At 39.5% G+C, this 20,279-nt stretch overlaps 1 protein-coding gene across 1 annotated transcript in view; it reads left to right on the top strand.

Moving 5' to 3' along the window:
* Nucleotides 1–20,279, top strand: part of LOC126177063 (ubiquitin carboxyl-terminal hydrolase 34) — a 479,314-nt gene that overhangs the window by 4,336 nt on the left and 454,699 nt on the right. Inside the window, exons 4-6 of the mRNA XM_049924303.1 lie at nt 11,320–11,484; nt 18,418–18,634; nt 19,059–19,330. Coding sequence (XP_049780260.1) covers nt 11,320–11,484; nt 18,418–18,634; nt 19,059–19,330 — 654 coding nt within the window. The remainder of the gene's footprint in view (nt 1–11,319; nt 11,485–18,417; nt 18,635–19,058; nt 19,331–20,279) is intronic.

The following is a 20,279-nucleotide window of genomic DNA, read 5'->3' as shown; positions in this document are numbered from 1 at the left end:
TGTTCTCATAACATTCATGAATACAAACAAGTGCATAATATGGTACATGCTTGGGTGTATCTCAAGTTTATACAGCTGCAGAGCCATACATCTGTATGTCGTGATGAAGAAATGGCTTTTTTTTTAACTATACTTGTAGCTGAAAATATAAGGATCACAGCACACATTTGTGTTTCCACCAGTTTTAGGCAGCTTGTGTGCCTCTTGAACTGCTAAAAGACAAGAAAGGGTTTGTGGATATCCATTTCTGCATTTAAAATGTGTTATTCCTATTAGTATTGAGGGCTCAAGTCTAGACCAGGGCCAGCTACTGCTAGTAGTACGGCAAAGCATCAGTTTTATGTAGCTTAGATGATACTTCCATGTAACCAATAATAGACGAGAAAAAAGTCAATGAATTTCTAGTGCCAAAGTAGAAACCATTCTCTTTTTTGCTGTTGTCACAAGTATTTGACATTTTCCTGAATACACTGTGAATTAAGAGGTTGTGGTCAGGTTGATACTGGTAGGCGCTGCTTAAGTTAAATTAATAATCTTGGTTGTCAAAATGTTTTCCTATTTCTTCTGAATGTCTGAAGATTTCAGAGATGGTGCTATACTGCTGTGCGAATATGACAGTATTTCTTCGAAACACTGTCTGTTTGCTACTCTCTCATCGGCTGGATACACCCAGCCGCTGACACACCCACTTACCTTCCCATTGTATCTCATTGCGAATGCTGACATCATCATTGCATGAAATATGTAAGTATGCCAGTGGTGTATGTACAGATCTAGACTTTTACTGCAAGCATTACATTGTATTAAAAGACCAATAATATTTTGTGCCTAGAGAAAGATCATATTTATTTGTCCAATCATTGGGCATCCATTCACTTCGGCACTAGAAATTCATTGACTTTTTTCTCGTCTGTTATTGGTTACATGAAAGTATCTTCTAAGCTACATACAACTGATGCTTTGCCACACTACTAGCAGTAGCTGGCCCTGGTCTAGACTTGAGCCCACAATGCTGGTAAAAATAGCACATTTTAAATGCATAAATGGATGTCCACAGACCCTTTCTTGTCTTTTAGCTCAAAATTAAGAAATACACAAGCTATATTTTAAGCTACAAGTATAGTTAAAGAAAAAAAAACTTAATTTCTTCATCACGACATACGATGTATGGCTCTGCAGCAGCCACAAACCAGTATTAATATCAGATTCCTTGACTTCTATATTTTAGTACCTGTGCAAACTGTCATTTATGTAATAAAATATCCATATCGAACATCAAGATTACAATATTTTTCATGTAGAGCTCATAATGTTTTTTTCTTGATTATGGTTGTAGTAAGAGTTAGAGACAGAGCAGTTGTTTACATGTTTTGCAAAGCGATGTTTCGATGTTCTCTGTGAGATGTGAAAAAAGCCAGGTGGCTGTATCAACAGCTTGTTGTAAGTACCCAAGTAGAAACTAAACAGCATGTTTCATAGCAGTGAGTTGAAATAATTGTGCCAAATTCTGATTGGGATATAGGCACAGAATGCACAATCTAGTGGGGGAAAAACGGTAGTTCTAATGTCAAAATTTTACAGTGTAGTCCCATAACAATATAAACAATTTTGTGGTACGTGTTATACAGCCTGTATTACAATACGTAATGAATGAGATACATACAGACTTGAGTGAACCGCCAGTTCATTGTTTCCACTGGGCACAGTATTTCAGCAGTCAGGCATGTCACCAGTGTCATGTGCACTGTTGGATCAACAAATATGCTGGGAGAAACTGAAGAATCACATCATGTACCTTTATGGAGAGGAGATATATTAACATGAAGAAATTCAACAAGCTATGCCACCATAGATACTGTTTACTGAATTCTCTTGCATTTTTGAAGAGATGTCATACCAAGCACATTGTGCCAAACTTTGTTAAGGTTGCGCGTCACATTGATTCATTGGCAACCAGGAGAATCAGGAAGCGAACCAGCCTTGTCTTCGTACATGAGATGGTACACACTTTACCTGCTAGAACCTTTAGTACAACTCATGGGAACTATGTCTGCTACGTTTACAACTGATCAGTCAGTTTTGTGTTAATGAGGTGGTGTTAATTTCCAAGAAAGCTTGCAAGTGATATATATCGAATGCGCAATGTCATGGAACCAGGTATCAAGTTTGTTTATAGCGATGGCAACTATGACGACAAAAGTTGAATGGTACAAATTTTGTTTCTAGTGTTCACAACAACCACCACTAGTCATGAATATCATCCAATGATGACATTAAATGCAGTTTCACTTACCTTATTTGTCATTGATATTTTCACCTTGGACAATTGCATATGATATATATGCTGCCAGTAGGAATCCTTTTGTCCATATCCAGGGTACTCTTTAGCAATATCTCCTAAGAAAATTGGCAAAGTCCCACAGGGGAGTTTTATATCACGCAAGTGGAAATTGTGGAAGTAGAGGTATCGAAAAATATAGTTACCTGGTCATCTTTCTCTTTTGATAGAGATTTCTATAATTGCCCAGTGTTCTGCACACAAATAGATGGATCCTCAGAAGACAGTAATTCAACAGAATGGTTCACAAACTCTTGGTGAAATCCTTTTCCCTTAAAAGTTTTTAAGATTTCATCCATCTGTAATGACTTTGGTTACAGGCTAGATGAAGTTCATAACAAGAGGCACTAAAGTTCGTTCAGTCCTGGAATACACTTTAACAATGAAACATTTCCTAGGTTATCTTTCTGTATCTCCAAATACCCAAATCTGTCCATTTTCGTTCTTGATACGTTCTTTCCCATATTTCTGAGTTGCTTTGTGAGCTCATCTATTTCTACAATCTTGTTATTAGTCACAGTTATGTAACATACTCCTCGACAGAAACCACAGTAATCACAAGTAGTATTGATCGACAATCCAGTTTCTGAAGCTGTGTTTTCTGATGTGTAATCTTTAACCTGAGTGGAAACCAAGTAGATGCTTTGCTGTATTGTCAGTTTACAAGTATTTTTCTTTTCAAATGAGAAATCAAAATTGCTAGTTCTTGAACCAAGTTTGATGCTGTTCTGTCCATTACAGTTCACTCAATTTCTAGTGTCATGAATTTGCAGCAGATGGTACCCCACAGAAGTCCAAACAGTTTTGAACAGTACTCAGTCTGGAAATCAACTTGCTGTTAAAGGCAACACTGCTGTTGTTTTTTCCCACAAGGACTATATAGAGAAAGTACAGAGCCTGCTAGATGGTGGCTCCTACAGGAAGATCAATGCTTTCCCCCTCAAGAAGGCGGAGAACAGGACTAAGGGCCCAGCATTTGTTTGCTGGGTGCGGGCATGGAGACTCTGGGGTTCCTGAGCTGAGGACTGGTAAGTGCTGCCAGTCCTCTGTCGCTGTAAACTATGGGCACATTTCAGAAACCACTATGCAGTGCAGCGGTGGAATGTTGTGTGTCACAGGGATCTTGGCTTGACCACCTGGATTGTGAGGATGATAAAAACCTCTTAAAAACACTTCGGTCTCAAGGTGTGCTGTGCGCCATTGAGATGCATGGCTGTTGAGTCAAAGCTGTCATTAGTAGGCAACCTTTGGGGATCCTGCTGCATGAGGCATACCTAGGTGTGTAGGGCTCTGTCTCTGTGGACGTTCATTTCCCTAGCTGCTTGTGGGACCGAAATGGAATATTCGAAACTACCTCCCTCTCCTCCCAGTGGAAAGGATGGGTCACTGGTAGGTACTAACACCCAGTCAAATAAGAGAGTACATGTAGCTGGTTCTCCTGACTCAGGAGTTAATTGTAAAAGTTTTGGGTCTAGTAACAGAACACACACGGGCAATCGGAGTGTGTTTTTAACAGTGAAAAGGAAAGAGAGCAGCTTTGAGAGTTTTGTCGTTCTATATTCAAAGAGGAATATCAACAATATAGGAAAAGACAGATTGGTACTTACTGTAAAGAAGACACATTAAATTGTGGACAGGCTCAATTAAAAGACACACAGAGCTGCTGAGCACAGCCTTCATCAGTAAAAGAGAGACACACACCATTCATACACACAAGCAAGCATGCCTCATACACATGACTGCCAACTCCAGCATCTCGGGCTGGAATGAAACTATCGTGTGGGATACAAGTAACAGTCTGGAGGGAGCGAGAAGAGGAAGGGATGGTAGTGTACGGGTGGGAAGATAGAGACAGAATGCTGCCCAGTGGAGTGTGCAGGGACTAGAATGCCATCAGGTGCAGCATCAGGAGGTTGTGGGGAAGGGGGTGGGGGAAAAGGAGCAAAAAAGAAGAGGAGCAGGGAAAGATGAGTAGATGTGTTGGCAGAGGGTGCCAAATAAACAGAGTGGGAAATGAGAATGAAGAAGAGATGATAGGACAGAGGGGTGGGGATTGTTAAGTTGAGGGTGTGGGGACACAGTACATTACCATAGGTTGAGGCCAGGATAGTTACAGGAGCACAGAATGTGTTGTAAGGATAAGTCTCATCTGCTTATTTCAGAAAAGCTGGTGGGGGACAGAAGGGTCCATATATGCCCTGGAACGGTCCATTCCTTCTGTGGTGTTTGTGTGGACTGCAGACCACGTCAAAATCCCAGGAAATGAGCTTGCCGACAGGCTACACGGAAACTGCTTCTGGAGATTGGAATCCCTGTTACTGACCTGCAATCATTATTACGCCATGAGGTTCTTCAGCTTTGGGAGATGGAATGGTATCATCTCAGCACACACAGCAAACTGCGTGCCCTTAAGGAGACTACGAATGTGTGAAATGCAGTAGTTATTTCACCACTCATATCTCCCTTCAAGAACTTCAGAAAAGGCTGTGGTTACCAACGTTGTGGAGCTCCCTGCCCATCAAAAGATTCAGTCCAGTTCACCGTCCAGTGCTGCTACTTCCACAGCCATGGTTGTGGCCCCAAAGACTACCTCGGGCAAAAAATCAAAGGTGAAGTGTCCACTGCTGACTGAGGTGGGAAGTAAACAGTTCTACAATGTCAACGTCATCCTCTTGGTGTGTCTCATGATTCTTTTGTAGCGCTAATGGACCTCAATTTTGGACTTGGGAAATCATCTCATCCCAAGACTGAGCCCCAGCTTCACTCCCCAGCAGAAAGATAGGATAAAAGTGCTACCCCGTGATAGATGGCTCACGTCCTCCAGAAGAACGTTTAATGGACTCAGGACACACATGGAGGAACTGAACCTCCTAGCACAAGAATGCTCCCCATGCTTCTGTTTACAGGCAATGTGTTTTAAAGCATTTAATATCCTGTACTGCGAGGCTGTAAGTATTACTGGGACGACCTGACTGGGGAGAGTCCAAGGGAGGTGTAGCTGTGTTTGTCAATAACGCCCATCACTCCTTTGCTCTTTCCCTGGTTACTGACCTGCAAGCAGTTGCAACTGAAATTCATGCACGTCCAAGGATCACTGTTTGCTCACTGTATTTACTTCTGCAAGGTGCGATAGACTCTGAGGTTCTCCCAGATCTTATGGATCAACTCCCCCAACCATTTATCCTACTGGGAGACTTCAGTGCCCGTCATTCCTTGTGGAGCTTGACCTGTACTTGCCATTGGGGTCGGGTTATGGAGAGCTCATCGCTTCTCACGTGCTGTGCAACACAGATACTCCCAAAACAGCAATATCACAAATTGAGTCCGCCTTGATGCTAACACCGTGTTATTTGTTTATTTCTTTATTATCCCAAACTAGTTTCGGCGACAAATATCACCATCATGATTTTTTTTTTTTTAAGTCTAAAACATTCATAAAATGGTATGGTTGTACAAACACAGTGAAACATAATTAAATTTTTACAAATCTTCTTTTGAAATATAGTTTTATATTAATACTTTTATACTACCTTATTTATTGTATGCTACAGCATGTTTTAAGCTATTATTGGCGCTGTTTGTGACATATTTTGTGTGCTCCTTTTCTGTTGCCGTCTTTTTATACTTAGTGAACATCGTGTCATCTGCAACCACCAGTGGCTGTTAGTAAACAAATACTCAAAGGTGAACTTCGTATGTCAGCAATATAGCCTTGGGGTTGTGGTAGTGTTTGTGGAAACCAGTTATTTTGTGTATTTAGCTGTTGCTTAGCTATTCGTGTACTCACGTTCGTTGGATGGGGTGTGGCTGCTTTTTACACAGAAAAACAAAACTTTTGCACTTTGTTTCTGATCCATAATCTTAAGCCATCTTGCTGTTCGCGCGCGTCGCGAGAGGCATATTGCAAGTGGCGAGAAAGGCTATGAAAAACTGTGGGGCGAATTACGATGACTTCTGTTCATTATTTATGTCTCTGTGTGTGATGGGGAGGTGGTTCTTTTGCGTGTGTGTGCTTTCTTTTCTGTGTTCTTGGTCAGTTCTCTCAGAGCGGCAAAGAGTGTGTTGTTGCGGAGTGTTGTGTTTTAATTTATTACATTTTTCCCTTCGACTATAGCCTTTTGTATGTGGTAATTTTCTTCTATCTTTAGTTGTCGGTATAGACTGTTGCTGTTTCTCAGAATGCGTAGATTGTTTTCGATGTTAGTGGGGTTATGGTTTTTGTTCATTAGATGTTCTGCGAAAGTTGAATGTGTGCTGTCACTTCTTAGAGCTCTCATGTGCTCTGTGTACCTCGTTCGGAAATTTCTGCTTGTTTGTCCTATGTAGTGGGCCTGACAAGAGTTGCAAGTGAGTTGATATATTCCAGCGTTGCTGAATTTGTCTGAGGTTTTTCTGGCTGGTCTTAGTCTTTTCTGAACTGTATTGTTTGTTCTGAATGTTATTGGGATCCGTTGCTTTTTTAAGATGTTTCCTATTCTATGTGATATTTTGTTATTGTATGTTAGTGTGTACTATCTCTCTCTTTTTTTTCCTGAAGTGGTGTGGTCTGCTGGGTTGTCTCTGTGTGCCCCATGTTTCCATTTTACCTTGTTGTTGAGTTTGTTTATGATGTGTGTTTTGTACTCGTTTTCAACAGCAGTTTGTTTGATTATGTTTAGTTCCTGGGTGTATTTTCCTGGTTTAAGAGGTGTTCTGTTTATCCTGTGGAGCATGTGTGTGAAACTGGCATATTTATGCACTGTCGGGTGGTTGGATGAGCTGTGGATAATAGTGCTTGTGGATGTGGCTTTTCTGTAGATGGAGAATTCATGTTGCTGGTTGTTTCTTGTGATTGTAAGATCCAAGAAATTTAGTTTCTTGTTGTCGTAATCCGCACTACAGTTTTTCATAGCCTTTCTCGCCACTTGCGATACACCTCTCGTGACACGCGCGAACAACAAGATGGTGTAAGATTATGGATCAGAAACAAAGTGCAAAACTTTTGTTTTTCTGTGTAAAAAAAAAAAACAGCCACACACCATCTAACGAACATGAGTATACAAATAGCTAAGCAACAGCTAAATACACACCAAAATAACTGGTTTCCACAAACACTACCACAACCCCAAGGATATACTGCTGAGATACGGAGTTCACCTTCTGGTATTTGTTTACTAACAGCCGCTCACATGGTTGCAGATGACATGATGTTCGCTAAGTATAAAAAGATGGCAAAAGAAAATACGTCACAAACAGCACCAATAATAGCTTAAAACATGCTGTAGCATACAATAAATAAGGTAGTATAAAAGTATTAATATAAAACTATATTTCAAAAGACAATTTGTAAAAATGTAATTATGTTCTACTGTGTTTGTACAACCATACCATTTTCTGAAAGTTTAAGTTAAAAAAATAAAAATAAAAAAAGAAGAAGAAAAAACACTGATGATGGTGATATTTGTTGCCAAAACGAGTTTGGGATAATAAAGAAATAAACAAATAACACGGTGTTTGCATCAAGGCGGACTCAATTTGTGATATTACTATTTTTCTATGCAAACATGGACCAAATGGAATAGTTCCAAGATAATATTATTGATACAGATACTGTTCTCATTTCTGTGCTGCTACTGGGTCATTGTCAGCCATCGACCTCTCAGCCCTTGGGGACTCTGTTCAGTGGGAAGTCATTGGCGACCTTCATTCCAGTGAGCACTTCCCACTTCTCATTCGCCTATTAGATGGAGCATTATCTGAACAAAAGCCATGGAAATGGATGGTCAGCAGGGCTAACTGGAGGCCATTCAGCTATCTGGCTGTGTTTGAACTCTGCAATAATATCCAGGAATTGGTGGACCACATCAGATGAGTGATCCATCATGCCGCTGACTTATCCATCCCAAAGTCTTCCGGTAATGTTGGAAGGGGTCTGTACCTTTGTGGACCGATGAGTGCTGTTGAGCTATGCAGGACAGAAATGGACCGATGAGTGCTGTTCAGCCCCTCTCCGATGGTTTGAATGCTGCCCAGCAGAAGACAACCTCACAGTTTTTAGAGTTGTGAGAGTCAATTCTCGACCCGTAAATAAGGAGAATAAGAAAAGATCATGGCAAACATTCCTGGACTCTTGTCAACCACTCCACTTGTTCTGCAAAAGTATGGGATGCCATCAGAGGATTTCCAGTAAACACACATGCGTTTACCAGTATCAGCACTGCTGAAACGGGTGTTCCAAACAATGCCTGGAGACATCGCTCAGACAATGGAAGAAATTTTACAGTGAATACTGCCGTTGCCAGGCAGGATCTGGCATTTTGCTGCTACTGTGCAACTGCAGAGAGGGGAAAGCTGGACTTTAGATCCCACTATACTGAATCGTACAACTGACCTTTCTCCATGTGGGAGCTGGAATCGACAGTGTCTGTGGCTTGTGATACTGCTCTTGGTCATAACCAAATCTGTTACTGTATGCTTTGATGTTTATTTACCAGAAGCATCAAAGGAAATCTCTCTAAAAATGTTTTAATCTTGTCTGGCAAGTAGACAACTTTCCCAGTGTGCAACTCATGGAGAGGGGCAATTCTGATACCTCTCTCAGACAATAAAAGGACCGTCCATGTCCCAGTAGTTACTGGAGTATTGTCTTCATGAGCTGTGTAGGAAAGGCCTTGGACCAAATGGTTAACTATCGTCTGATCCGGTTTATAATGACCAGGAAACTCCTTAGCCACTTTCAATGTGGATCCCGAAGATTTTGGTCCGCTGTCGACAGCCTGACCTTACTAGAGGTGGCTGTTCAGCAGGCTTTTCGAAATGAACATCACTGTCTCATTATATTTTTTGATATCATTAAGGCATACAACCCTACTTGGAGACACAGTATTCTTGTGCAACTCCGTCAATGGGGCTACTTTCCCATCTTCATATAGTCCTTTCTAAGCACTTTTTTAGGTCTGGAATTGTTGACATGTTGTCAGATTGTTTTGAGCAGGCGAATGGTGTTCCTCAGGGCTGTGTTTTAAGTGTTACCCTGTTTGCCATAGTGATAAACAGTATCACATCTATGGTATGGAGTCCTGTTTAGTGGTCTTCATTTGTGGATGGTTTTGCTGTTGTCTATTCCTCCTGTAGTGTTGCAGCAGTGACCCATCAGTTGCAACTTGGAGTGAGGAGGTTGGAAGAGTGGGCTGCTAGGACAGGTTTTCAGTTTTCTGCAGATATGTGTGTGTATGTCTTCATTTTAATCATTCTCGCTGTAGTTTTAATTTCCCTGACTAGTGTGTGAGGGATACAATTTGATATTGTAAAGACTCAGTGAGGTTCCTAGGTCTCATTTCAGACTCCCAACTGGTTACCACACATGAGAGCCCTCAAAGCCAGAACCCAGAAGGCACAGAATTTTATGAAGTGCCTTAGTCACAGGTCTTTGTGCATTCATGGTTAGACTATGGATATATGGTGAATGGGTCAGCGAGACCTTCTTACATGAAAGTTAGTGACCATGAGGAAATTAGGCTGTCCACAGGTGCTTATTGGACCAGCCCGATACCCAGTCTCTGTGCCAAGCATGGGGAACCACCACTTTTCACCCAGTGCCAACTCTCATGGCGCATCAGGCGTGTAAAGTTCTTCGCAACTCTGAATTCACCTGTACACCATACTGTTGTTTGTTTGCCTCTGGAACACCTTTTCTCCCATCATCCATGAGCAACAATGCCCAACAATCAGTCTTTCCTTCTCATCCTGTCTGGTAAGTCTCTCCAGATCTGGGGTTCTGTGTGACTTTTGTGAACTGTACCCCTTTGCCTAAACCTCTCCAATCCTTTTCCTTCCCCTTCAACTCTTCTGCCAGAGGAAGGAGCCACTGGCTCTGAAAGCTTGTAATAGTTAAACCTTTTGTGTGTGTGTTGCCCTGCCACCGCATGGTGAATAGATTTTTTACCTAACCATTTACATTGTAACAAAACTACAGTGAATATATCTGGTGGAGGAAGAGAAAAATAACAACTGTTGTTTCCAAGTTGACTAAGAGCTCCCATCTCAGTGCACAGTTTTGTACCTTTTAGCATTTTGTTTTCAACAAACAGCCACTAAACATTAGCAGCACTCTGAATTTTTATTTTTATCTTTGCAAGTTGTGCTGGTCTTGATGTCTGGCATGAATTATTTTGCTTAGGCAATCTTCCAGTTGCATTGAAGATACAATCTGAAACCTCCCATTGAGTCCCATTTTTCCCAAATTCTGAATGTTCCACAAAAAATTGGTAATAGTAACTGATGCCTCTCTCCTTCCCATCTTCCTCTGTAATACTGCATGTCATTTCTTCCTGAATAATATGCCTGTTTTTATGGATGAGTTTGTCTTGCAGCTCTAACGATCAGTGGTTTAGCTTCTCTGAACACATCACAACTACTTTCACCTGATTTAGCATTGTGTGAGATAAAATCATTCTACAAATTGTTAATGTTTTCATTGCCTTGGACTCTTGTTCTAAATATTCCATTACTTTCTTGCCCAACAACTTACAAGCCATTTTAATACCTGTACCATAACTTTAGATATGGTTAGAAGCAGTAGTCAGTTCTGACATTTCATGATACATTGCAGCATCATGTCACTTAGATGTGAGGCACAACTGTGCATTTGCTGTGCTCTCAGATGAAATAGGTGCTTAAAGAAACTTTAAGTGGCCAAATTGACTACTGCCACATTTCTAGGTAATAGATGAACAATATAAGCAATGAATAGAGATACAGGTCTGAAATTTCTACATTTCGATCTCTGTTTCTGCTGAAAGAAATAAACATTACAAAATTTCAAAATTCTAGGGTGTTGAAACTTGAGACAGCATAATTTTTTATGTTGGTATTTCTCTAATGTCTACCTGCAGTATTGTTGCAAACATCTGTGCCATTTGTCTTTAAGATAAGCTGACTTTTCATTTTTGATTGTTGTCGTGTGAAGTGGGATTTGCTTCAATTTTTGTTCTCTCTTGCAGGTATTCCTCTTAAATTTCCCTTTATATGCTGCTTTCAAACAGAGTTCAGCTGGTAAACTGGAAGAAGTTTCTGCAGCAGAAGCTGCAGCACTAAATGTATTTTGTGATCTCCATGATCCTGAAATTCCATCATTCCTTCTTCGTAATGTGTGCCTGTTTTGCAAGGTATGTACATTTTTGTCTCTCTTGTGTTCTGTTATTGTGTGTATTTTATAAAATTGCATTGTTTTAAGATGGCATGTTCTGTCAAATTCCAGGTGCCAACCTTGTAACTTCTGTCGCTTTTTTTCATGTAATAAAGTAAGATTTTCAATTTGCTCCTCTAAATGTTATTGGCAAGTGGAAAATTCAGGGAGCATCATCCAGAAAGGCTTTAACTGGGTTGGTAGTTAAACTTTTATGTTAAAAAAAGTAAAGAAGACTATTCAAAAAGTTATCTAAATAACTCCGCCTGTATCACCTGAGCTGTTTTAAATTATTCCATGTTGTCTGTTTTGGGTATTGCCATTTTCAGACCAGAGCTTAGATATTCTGAAATAAAGCTCAGTTTCTCGCTGAAGTGAGGTATCAACTATTCTCGCTCAAATCGACTAAGATGAAGTTGTTCAGTGGCTTTCAGTGCATTGGAAAAAATACGATCACCAACAGAGAGGATAGAAGAACTAATTATATGGCTTGCAAAATTAGTGTTAAAATTTGAAAGAACTTTGAGTCCCAAGAAACTTATTGTTAGGTTAAGGTTGAGACAGAGGTTTATAGAGAGAAACTCAGTGTAGAAAAATTAATTATACATCACACATTTACAAACCACAATATAGGGTAACTTTGTCACAGTCTTGTTGTTGTAATGTTCATAAGTTACTCAGAAATAGGCTATGAAATTACAGACTTCATTGAACTGATGTCACTGTTAACTTCACTGCTGACATTTGTCTCATGATTGTCAAGTATTTTTGCTACTCCCGCTAAGTATGTTGTCCTGGCTACCATGCTTGGCATTGGCCATCCAGCACTTATTGAGTGTTGTGATGATAGAATCTGGTGATATTGTGCCCTTGAAGGGAGAATCCACACACACATAAGGCTGACTGGTAGTTTTTTAATCTTGCTAGATGAAGAGACTCCGTGATCCCTTTCTGAAAACCGATCAGAGTAGTATTGTTGGAGATGAGTTTTTAAGTGGCTTGTTTACATCATCTAGCTCCTGCAGTTTGAAGCCATACCTCCAGACATGATGACTAACAAGGGAAGGTCCTGATGGCTAGAACCGACTTTTTAAAATCAGCAATACAGTTGTGGGGTTCAGTGGATCTGAAGAAATTGTGAAACTCTTTTTTGTCGATTACTTGCAAATGAGTGTCCACCAGGGCAAATGGGTGCGGGGTGTGATACCTGGGACCCTAACTTACACCACCATATAGGTGCTTTAAGAAAGTCGATCCTAGCCATGGGGTCATCACCTTGTAAGTTTGTCTCCAGTACAGCAACTTTATTCTTAACTTCTGGTGTGAGCTTACATTGAATAGCATCCCACACTAGCATAGCTCACTTACACTACAATTACAAATAGTAATTAACCAGTCCACCACTAATTCTATGTTCATCTAGCGTTTCTTATAGCTACTAATCACTGATCCTCAAGGAAATTTTCTTGGGCAATGTTTCACTTTTCAAGTTACCATGGGAGCGGCTTTCCTCCTCCTACAGTAATTGCTAACATCACAGCAATTCATTGTTTTTTTTGTTTCTAGTTCTTAAACAGTAACGGCTTTTCCTGCAGTAGTCCATGTCGTATTGCTTCACATGTTGAGCATCTCATTGACATTGCTGAGCCAATGTACAAGGTAAGAGTGCACTACTGCATTTGGATTATGTGCCTCTTTAAATTGACAAAGTTTGTCAGTAAAATCTTCTGGTTGTCCGTATCTGTGCAGTACAGAAAGCCCGCATATGCATGTAAACCTGTGAAACCAGTTGATACTCCCAGATAATTCTATCTATATGTTTAAGTTCGTGACATTACTGCTTTGCCCCCTCTGTCACCCATAAAAGTCCTAGAGACGAAACATACACCATCTGCTTTACACCCTGTTCATGTATTAGCAAAATAATTTAGTAAAACATGATCTTGAGGTCGAATAATTGAGGGTAGACAAGACGTGTGAGTTATAAATTATTGAACATAAAACAAAGGAAGTAGGTTACAGTACACTTATTTGCCCACTGCTTGAATACTGCTCACCGGTGTGGGATCCGTACCAGATAGGGTTGATAGAAGAGATAGAGAAGATCCAATGGAGAGCAGCGCGATTCGTTACAGGATCATTTAGTAATCGCGAAAGCGTTACGTAGATGATAGATAAACTCCAGTGGAAGACTCTGCAAGAGAGACACTCAGAAGGTCGGTACGGGCTTCTGTTGAAGTTTCGAGAACATGCCCTCTGAGCTGTCAAGCAGTATACTGCTCCCTCCTACGTGTATCTCACGAAGAGACCATAAGGATAAAATCAGAGAGATTAGAGCCCACACAGAGGCATACTGACAATCTTTCTTTCCACGAACAATACGAGACTGGAATAGAAGGGAGAACCGGTAGAGATAATCAAAGTACACTCCGCCACACACCGTCAGGTGGCTTGTGGAGTATGGATGTAGATGTAAAACAAACATTAGTAATAAACATAGGCAGCACAGCAAATCTAACCATTAAGAACAAGTGGTACGTGCAGGAAGGTCCAAACTCCTGCTGAATGGTGGTCCTACAACCAGTTTTATACGTAAATAAAGTTAATTATTGAACTATATCAGCAGCCTGTGAATTATCTAGTGTGACATAAAAGATGACAGAATCTCCTCTAAGATCAAGCTGTGATGTGTACTCAGTATGTAAGTTCCTTCATCTGCATTCTTAGGTGCCCATAACCAAGACCTGATAAGCGATCCAAAGTGTCTCTGCGTAAACAAAATCACACCACTTTGCTGTACTCTCCAGTGATAGGAGACTCTCTCTCTCCTTCTAAATTGATGTCCCAAACTCTTCTCCTATTTTCTCCATCTCGCCTACTCCCAATGGCACATCTTTCACCGCCAGCATCCATAATCATCATCATCATCGTCCTAATCATGACACTTCAGCCAATGAGAGCTTGAGTATCTCCCCAACAACATTTTGTACAACATATTGATTTATATACAAATGAACATCCATTCCTTCACTGATGATTCTATAACTGAAATACATGTTCTAACTGATTATGTCATGATGTTTCTGCCAACATCAATTCTTATATTTTTAGTTACATAGCTCATTAAAACAGAAATATTTGTGCTTCAAATTATATTCAGCATTCAACATGGGACTGATAAATCACTTCACTAATAATTGCATACTGTCTCATTTTATCAGTGTAAATGTGGAGAATGGTCTGGTTCGACACTCTTAGACATGTAAACATAATATTATAGAATATTTAACACTGTTGTTTTTCTCAGTGATGGCTGCTGTCCAATGCCATTACTGAACATATGGTTTATTGTGTATCATTGAATTATTTATCACTCAGTAATTGGAAACACTGGTGTTGGGATGAAGGGTTTGATTATAAATATATGTTTATGATTGGAGGTAGTAACTTCTTATATGATTTATTGTATTTTATTGATTGACTTAATGCTCTTGCATTTTCTGTACCAGTCTTCCTGGCCTCATTTCATGTTATTAAAGTGTGTGTTATATCTGTCATCAGCCAGCTGTTTATGCTACTTAGGGTCCAACTGCACAGTCCATTGTAGTTGACCTGCAACTGTCATTAAACGCCCTGACAGTAAAACCCAGTTGCTTACTTGCAGTTATGTCATTGTGCATAGGTCCTCTCCATATCTGCTGAGTGGAAACCATTTCCAGCATTGTAGATTTTTGTTCATATTTACTCAGACCCAAAACCTACTTTAACTCTTCATTATGTTCCACTGTAGTCTCTGAATTCTCCCAAGACTTGTTAAGCTATGCTCTTCTGTTGTAAACGCATCCTGGTTGCCCTGCTGAGCTTAAACTATACCTCAACCACTCATCAGACGTTAACTATTTGTTATGTTCATCTTCTGCCAGTGTTTTCTCCCTAGACCCATTATGTTATAGGGTTTTTGCAATTTTCGAGGTGTGTCACTAGATTATTTGTTAGGAGATAAGTATCTCATATTTCCTTTTATCTTGTACACAAGAAATAACCCTGTCATCAAGTTCTGGCTATTTCCCAGCTTTTGGCTTTCTTCAAAATTCCCTGATGAAAAAGCAGTTTACAACTTTTTCTCAAATGGAAATAAACAATGCGCATTAGATTCAGTCATAGCGTACTTTGTGCAAGTTGCTGTGATATATGTACTCCTTGTGTAATGAATAATAGCAAACTAGGAATTTCCATCATAACTGTGCCGAATTACAAAGTAATCATTCGTTGGTGAAGACTGATGTTTATGCTTTAGTTACAGAAAAACTGTGCCTGTCCTGTCGGGGCACTATAATAGTTACTACATTGTTACTCATATAAAATGATTACTTTCCAAACATCAGTGATATTGTTGCTCCTTTTTGAACTAAGGAAAGAGCACTACAGTGGAAGATGCTATGATGTGAAATACAGCAATATTTTTAGGGCTACATGGATAAGCTGCACCCTAATTATTCATGGCTGAATTATTTAGGTCACAAGTGCAGCTTATATTCTGGTCAATACAGTAGTAATCTAAAACTTATACCCATATGACTTCATACGTACAATAACCATTACAAAAAGTTGGTGGTCAGAGTTTGCTTTGTTCTCTTAAATATTTAAATTACTGTGGGCTGATAGCAATCATTACTACCATTTCCTTCTATGGTGACTCATTAAATTATACCTGTCATGTACCAACAAATCAGAAGTATTGCTTTACAGGTTATTTCTAGTTATAATTGGTGTCATCGCTGTCATCATTGATGGTTTGTGCAGCGGTGTGGAGACTGCAGGCTGTACAGACATTACATCTTTAAAGACAAGTAACAGCACTTGAATACCATTAAAAAGATGCAAGATCTCTTTAAGAAAAAAAAAAGACAATCATTGCTTCTGCATCTCACTCCCACGGCACTTCTAAATTATCGGTAAGCCCCACTACTCAGTGTGGACAAACATCACACCCTAGTGCGTTTGCTTGACAAAACAGGCTATCAAATTTTGTGACTGTATTTCCCAAAACATCTCTCTTTCAGCTGACCAGATTTTATATGGGCTGTGTGCTCTTTTTCGGTGAACACACAGTCGAAACATTTCTTTGTAAAATTTGCGCATACCCTAAACTCAACGGTATGATCATGTGGCCTTGCAGAGTATTTTGCGTCTCAAAAATTGATATTGATGAAGCTCAGTCTCTTGTTGTTTTCTTCCAAGTTGTATTCATTGTTACTCCCAAAATTTCAGAAGGTTCCTTTTTCCTAGCAGTGTCATAAATAAGGCTGCAAACATTTTCAAAATCCTAGCAAGATGTAAGCCCACCAAATAATAATTATTTTTACATGTAGTAAAAGGTGTACAAGAACATAATAAATCTCATTACGACGTAGAGACCTTTCTTTCCCTGCTTTGCAAGTGGAAATCTCGGGAAGAGTGGCAGCCATTATATCATTTCAAACCTGTAATGCTCAGTCACAGCTACACGATGAAGAAGAAGAGCTCTGTGACGGTGATGAACATGTGGAAAGAGTGACTATTTGTTGACTGCATTGAATAGTAGAAAAAGACAAGTCAAATCTGTAGTGTACCAGGACAAAAGGGAGAGTTTGAAAAATAGGAAAGACAGATAAACAGCTGAGTCCCCAGTCTACAAAACCTACCTGCTAGGAGGTACCTGTCATATATATTGCTGAAAATAACTTTGTGATTAACAGGTGTTAGTGGCGGGCTGTGATGTTTTAGGCTAGTAATAGCATACTACTTGATCTTGCAGTAAATTGTTACAAATGCACAGAAAAGGAAGAAAGTCCTGACTGATAAGTGTTATTGCTGTCTTTATTGGTGGCGGAGAGATGAACCGTGGAGACTGCATGGTGTAGAGGCTAATAACAGCAAGAAGACAAGTTTTCACAAACCGTCAAATACCATAAAAATGTACAAGCTTCCATTAAGAACAAACGGCTACCATTGTTTCATTCAATCTGACCCGCCTAATGTTGTGAAGATTGATTCAGCCAGGCTGCAGAAGTTTTGATGGGAAAACATATACATCCCCGACCTCATGTGATTTCTGTATGTTTGGAGCCCTGAAGAAAGACATTTATGGCCATCAGTCAGCTTTGGATGAAGAGAAGCATGCCAGGGTATAATCGTGGTTATGTAAACTGCAAACCGTTTTCCTCAAAGGCATTGACCATCTCTTGTCTCAAAGTGGAATAAATGTGTTGACAAATATGGCAATTACTTTTGAAACAATAAACAGTATACTAAATTTTTTCCACCTATTTCATTTTTATAACTGCTGCTTATAGAATACATGCTAATGCTGAATTTCACTACCTGTGTTCTCTGCCATCACCGCCATCAATAACATCAAGACACTACACTACATGGGAACACTCATCAGTCATGTTCACCATACGATTACAGCTATGACACTTGAGCTCCTGATGTGCAAGTTGCCCAAGAGACATTAACTAGAAAGTGTGAGTAAACCAAGAAGAACCACACAAAAAGAAATAAGTGAAACATCTTGGAAGGATTCAAGCTGTACAGTGCAAAAAGGTGATGACATGTTTTCAGCTGCCAGAGGCTGCAGTCATTTGTGTGTGTGTGTGTGTGTGTGTGTGTGTATGTGTGTGTGTGTGTGTCAACAAAGGCCTTTGATGGCCGAAAGCTTATATTGTTACAGCCTTTTTGTTGTGCCTATCTGCGACTCAGCATCTCTGCTATTTGGTAAGATTTTTATTTCATGTGGACAGTGCATATATATGAGATGATTTATGTTATGTGTAATTTCCTTTATATAGTCATGTATTGAGAAATATGCTGCATTCTGTTTGAGAAGTGTGCTAAATGTACATACAGAAATTCCTTCCTTTCTTCCTAGGCTGGTGGACCAGCAGCGATGACAGCATGTTTTGAGAACTCATCCTTGCCTGTGCCACTTGCCCATGCACTTGTTGCAGTTGTGTGCAATCTTAAATTATGGCTCAACTATCGTTCAGTTGTACAGTTGTTTGTTCCGTTGCGGTCACGTGTATTGAGATACATGTGCGGCCTTCCGGATAAGGATCTTCGTGTTCCTGGTATCAAAACAATGGCAGGTAATGTAATAAACAGCACCCTGGAGATTTTTATTCTTCCACTGAAAATAAGGAAGTTTTTGTCCTGTGGAATTATCAGTTTTAATGTAGAGGAAAACAGTGGTACACAAATGCATGTTACATGCAGCAAGGGACGAATCATTTCTTTATAATATTAAAGATGTTGTGTTTAAATGCTTTTGTGAAGTGTCACTATTTTCTTTGTAACAAGTTTGGTTTCAAGTAGAGGAAATATATCTGATAGTAAGTGTAAAATAATTTTGAAAGGAAGGAAACAGAAACATTTTATTTTTGCTTCCTGAATGCTGATTGATAAATTAAAATAATCTAAAATGTAATTCTGTACTAACATGGTAAAATTTAAAAAGTAATTTAACCTAGTGTTGGTATTTAGAAATAATTTTTTGGTTATTCTGATTTCCAGATTTCATGTGGAGTGCTGTGAAGGATCCTCTTGATTCACCACTTGCTTTTGACCGTGATGGCCTTGATTTGGCTTTTAAATATTTTACCAGCTCTACACTGACTATGAGGCTTGCAGGAATTGCACAGATCAACAGCCACATCAACATGTTCAATGAACTGTGCAACAATGAAAGCATAATGGAAGTAGAAAATGTAGGCCAGAATCTTGCCAACTGGCTTATCGAAAACCAGATTATTTCGCACATATTTGGACCAAATCTTCATGTAGAGGTATGGAAAATTAATTACAGTCTTCCCCAGTGTGCCATAGATTTGCGTTTTTCTGTATATTTAACGTTCTTTTCCATGTTTAAATTTCTGCAACAAAGGACTGACTACTTCTGGGACACAAAAAATAATATGTATGTTGTATAATAAGGAAATATAGGTGCTGCATATAGGTAAATTAAAGAACCCTTGGGAGAAAAGAGAAATTGATGAAGATGAGACCTCTGTGTGATGATGTGGGAAGAATTTGATAGAATGCAGCAAGATCAAAGTTTAAACAAGGTGCATGTGAGAGACAACATTCCTTTATTCTTATGAAGAACCTTGGGAGAACTGACAATAGCAGAACAGTTCTACTTGATATACAGGATACTTAAGACAGGCACAATACTCTTGCCTTGAAGAAGAATGTAGTAATCCCAATACCATAGCAGGCGGATGCAGACAGTTGTGAGTTATACCCGACCATCCGTTTATAGATATAAACAAATAATGAAACTGAAGTGGGGAATATCAGTTTTGGTTCTGGAGAAACATACAAACACATGAAGTAGTACTGACTCTTATGATGTATCTTACGTGTTAGGCTGAAGAAAGGCAATGCCACATATACCATTTGTATGTTTGGAAAAAGCTTTTGATAGTGTTGATCAGAGATCACACTTCCAAATCCTGAAGGTATCAGGGATAAAATACAGGACACAAAAGACAAAATGCAACTTGGACAACTAAATACAACTTGCTCAGAAACCAGACTGAAACAACGTGGTCAAAGGTGGGGCAAAGGACATGAAGGGAAGCATTATTTGAGAAGAGAGATAAAGGCAGGATTGCAGACGATTCCCCATATTATTCAATTTGTACAATGAACAAGCAACAAAGGAGAAGTTTGAAAAGGAATTAAAATTCAAGAAGAACCTAAAAACTTTTGAGGATTACCGATGACATAGTA

Source organism: Schistocerca cancellata, chromosome 1, assembly GCF_023864275.1.
Source record: "Schistocerca cancellata isolate TAMUIC-IGC-003103 chromosome 1, iqSchCanc2.1, whole genome shotgun sequence".
NCBI classification, from domain to species: domain Eukaryota; kingdom Metazoa; phylum Arthropoda; class Insecta; order Orthoptera; family Acrididae; genus Schistocerca; species Schistocerca cancellata.
The sequence above is the reverse complement of the archived record's forward strand: the minus strand, read 5'-3'. Positions and strand labels throughout refer to the sequence as shown.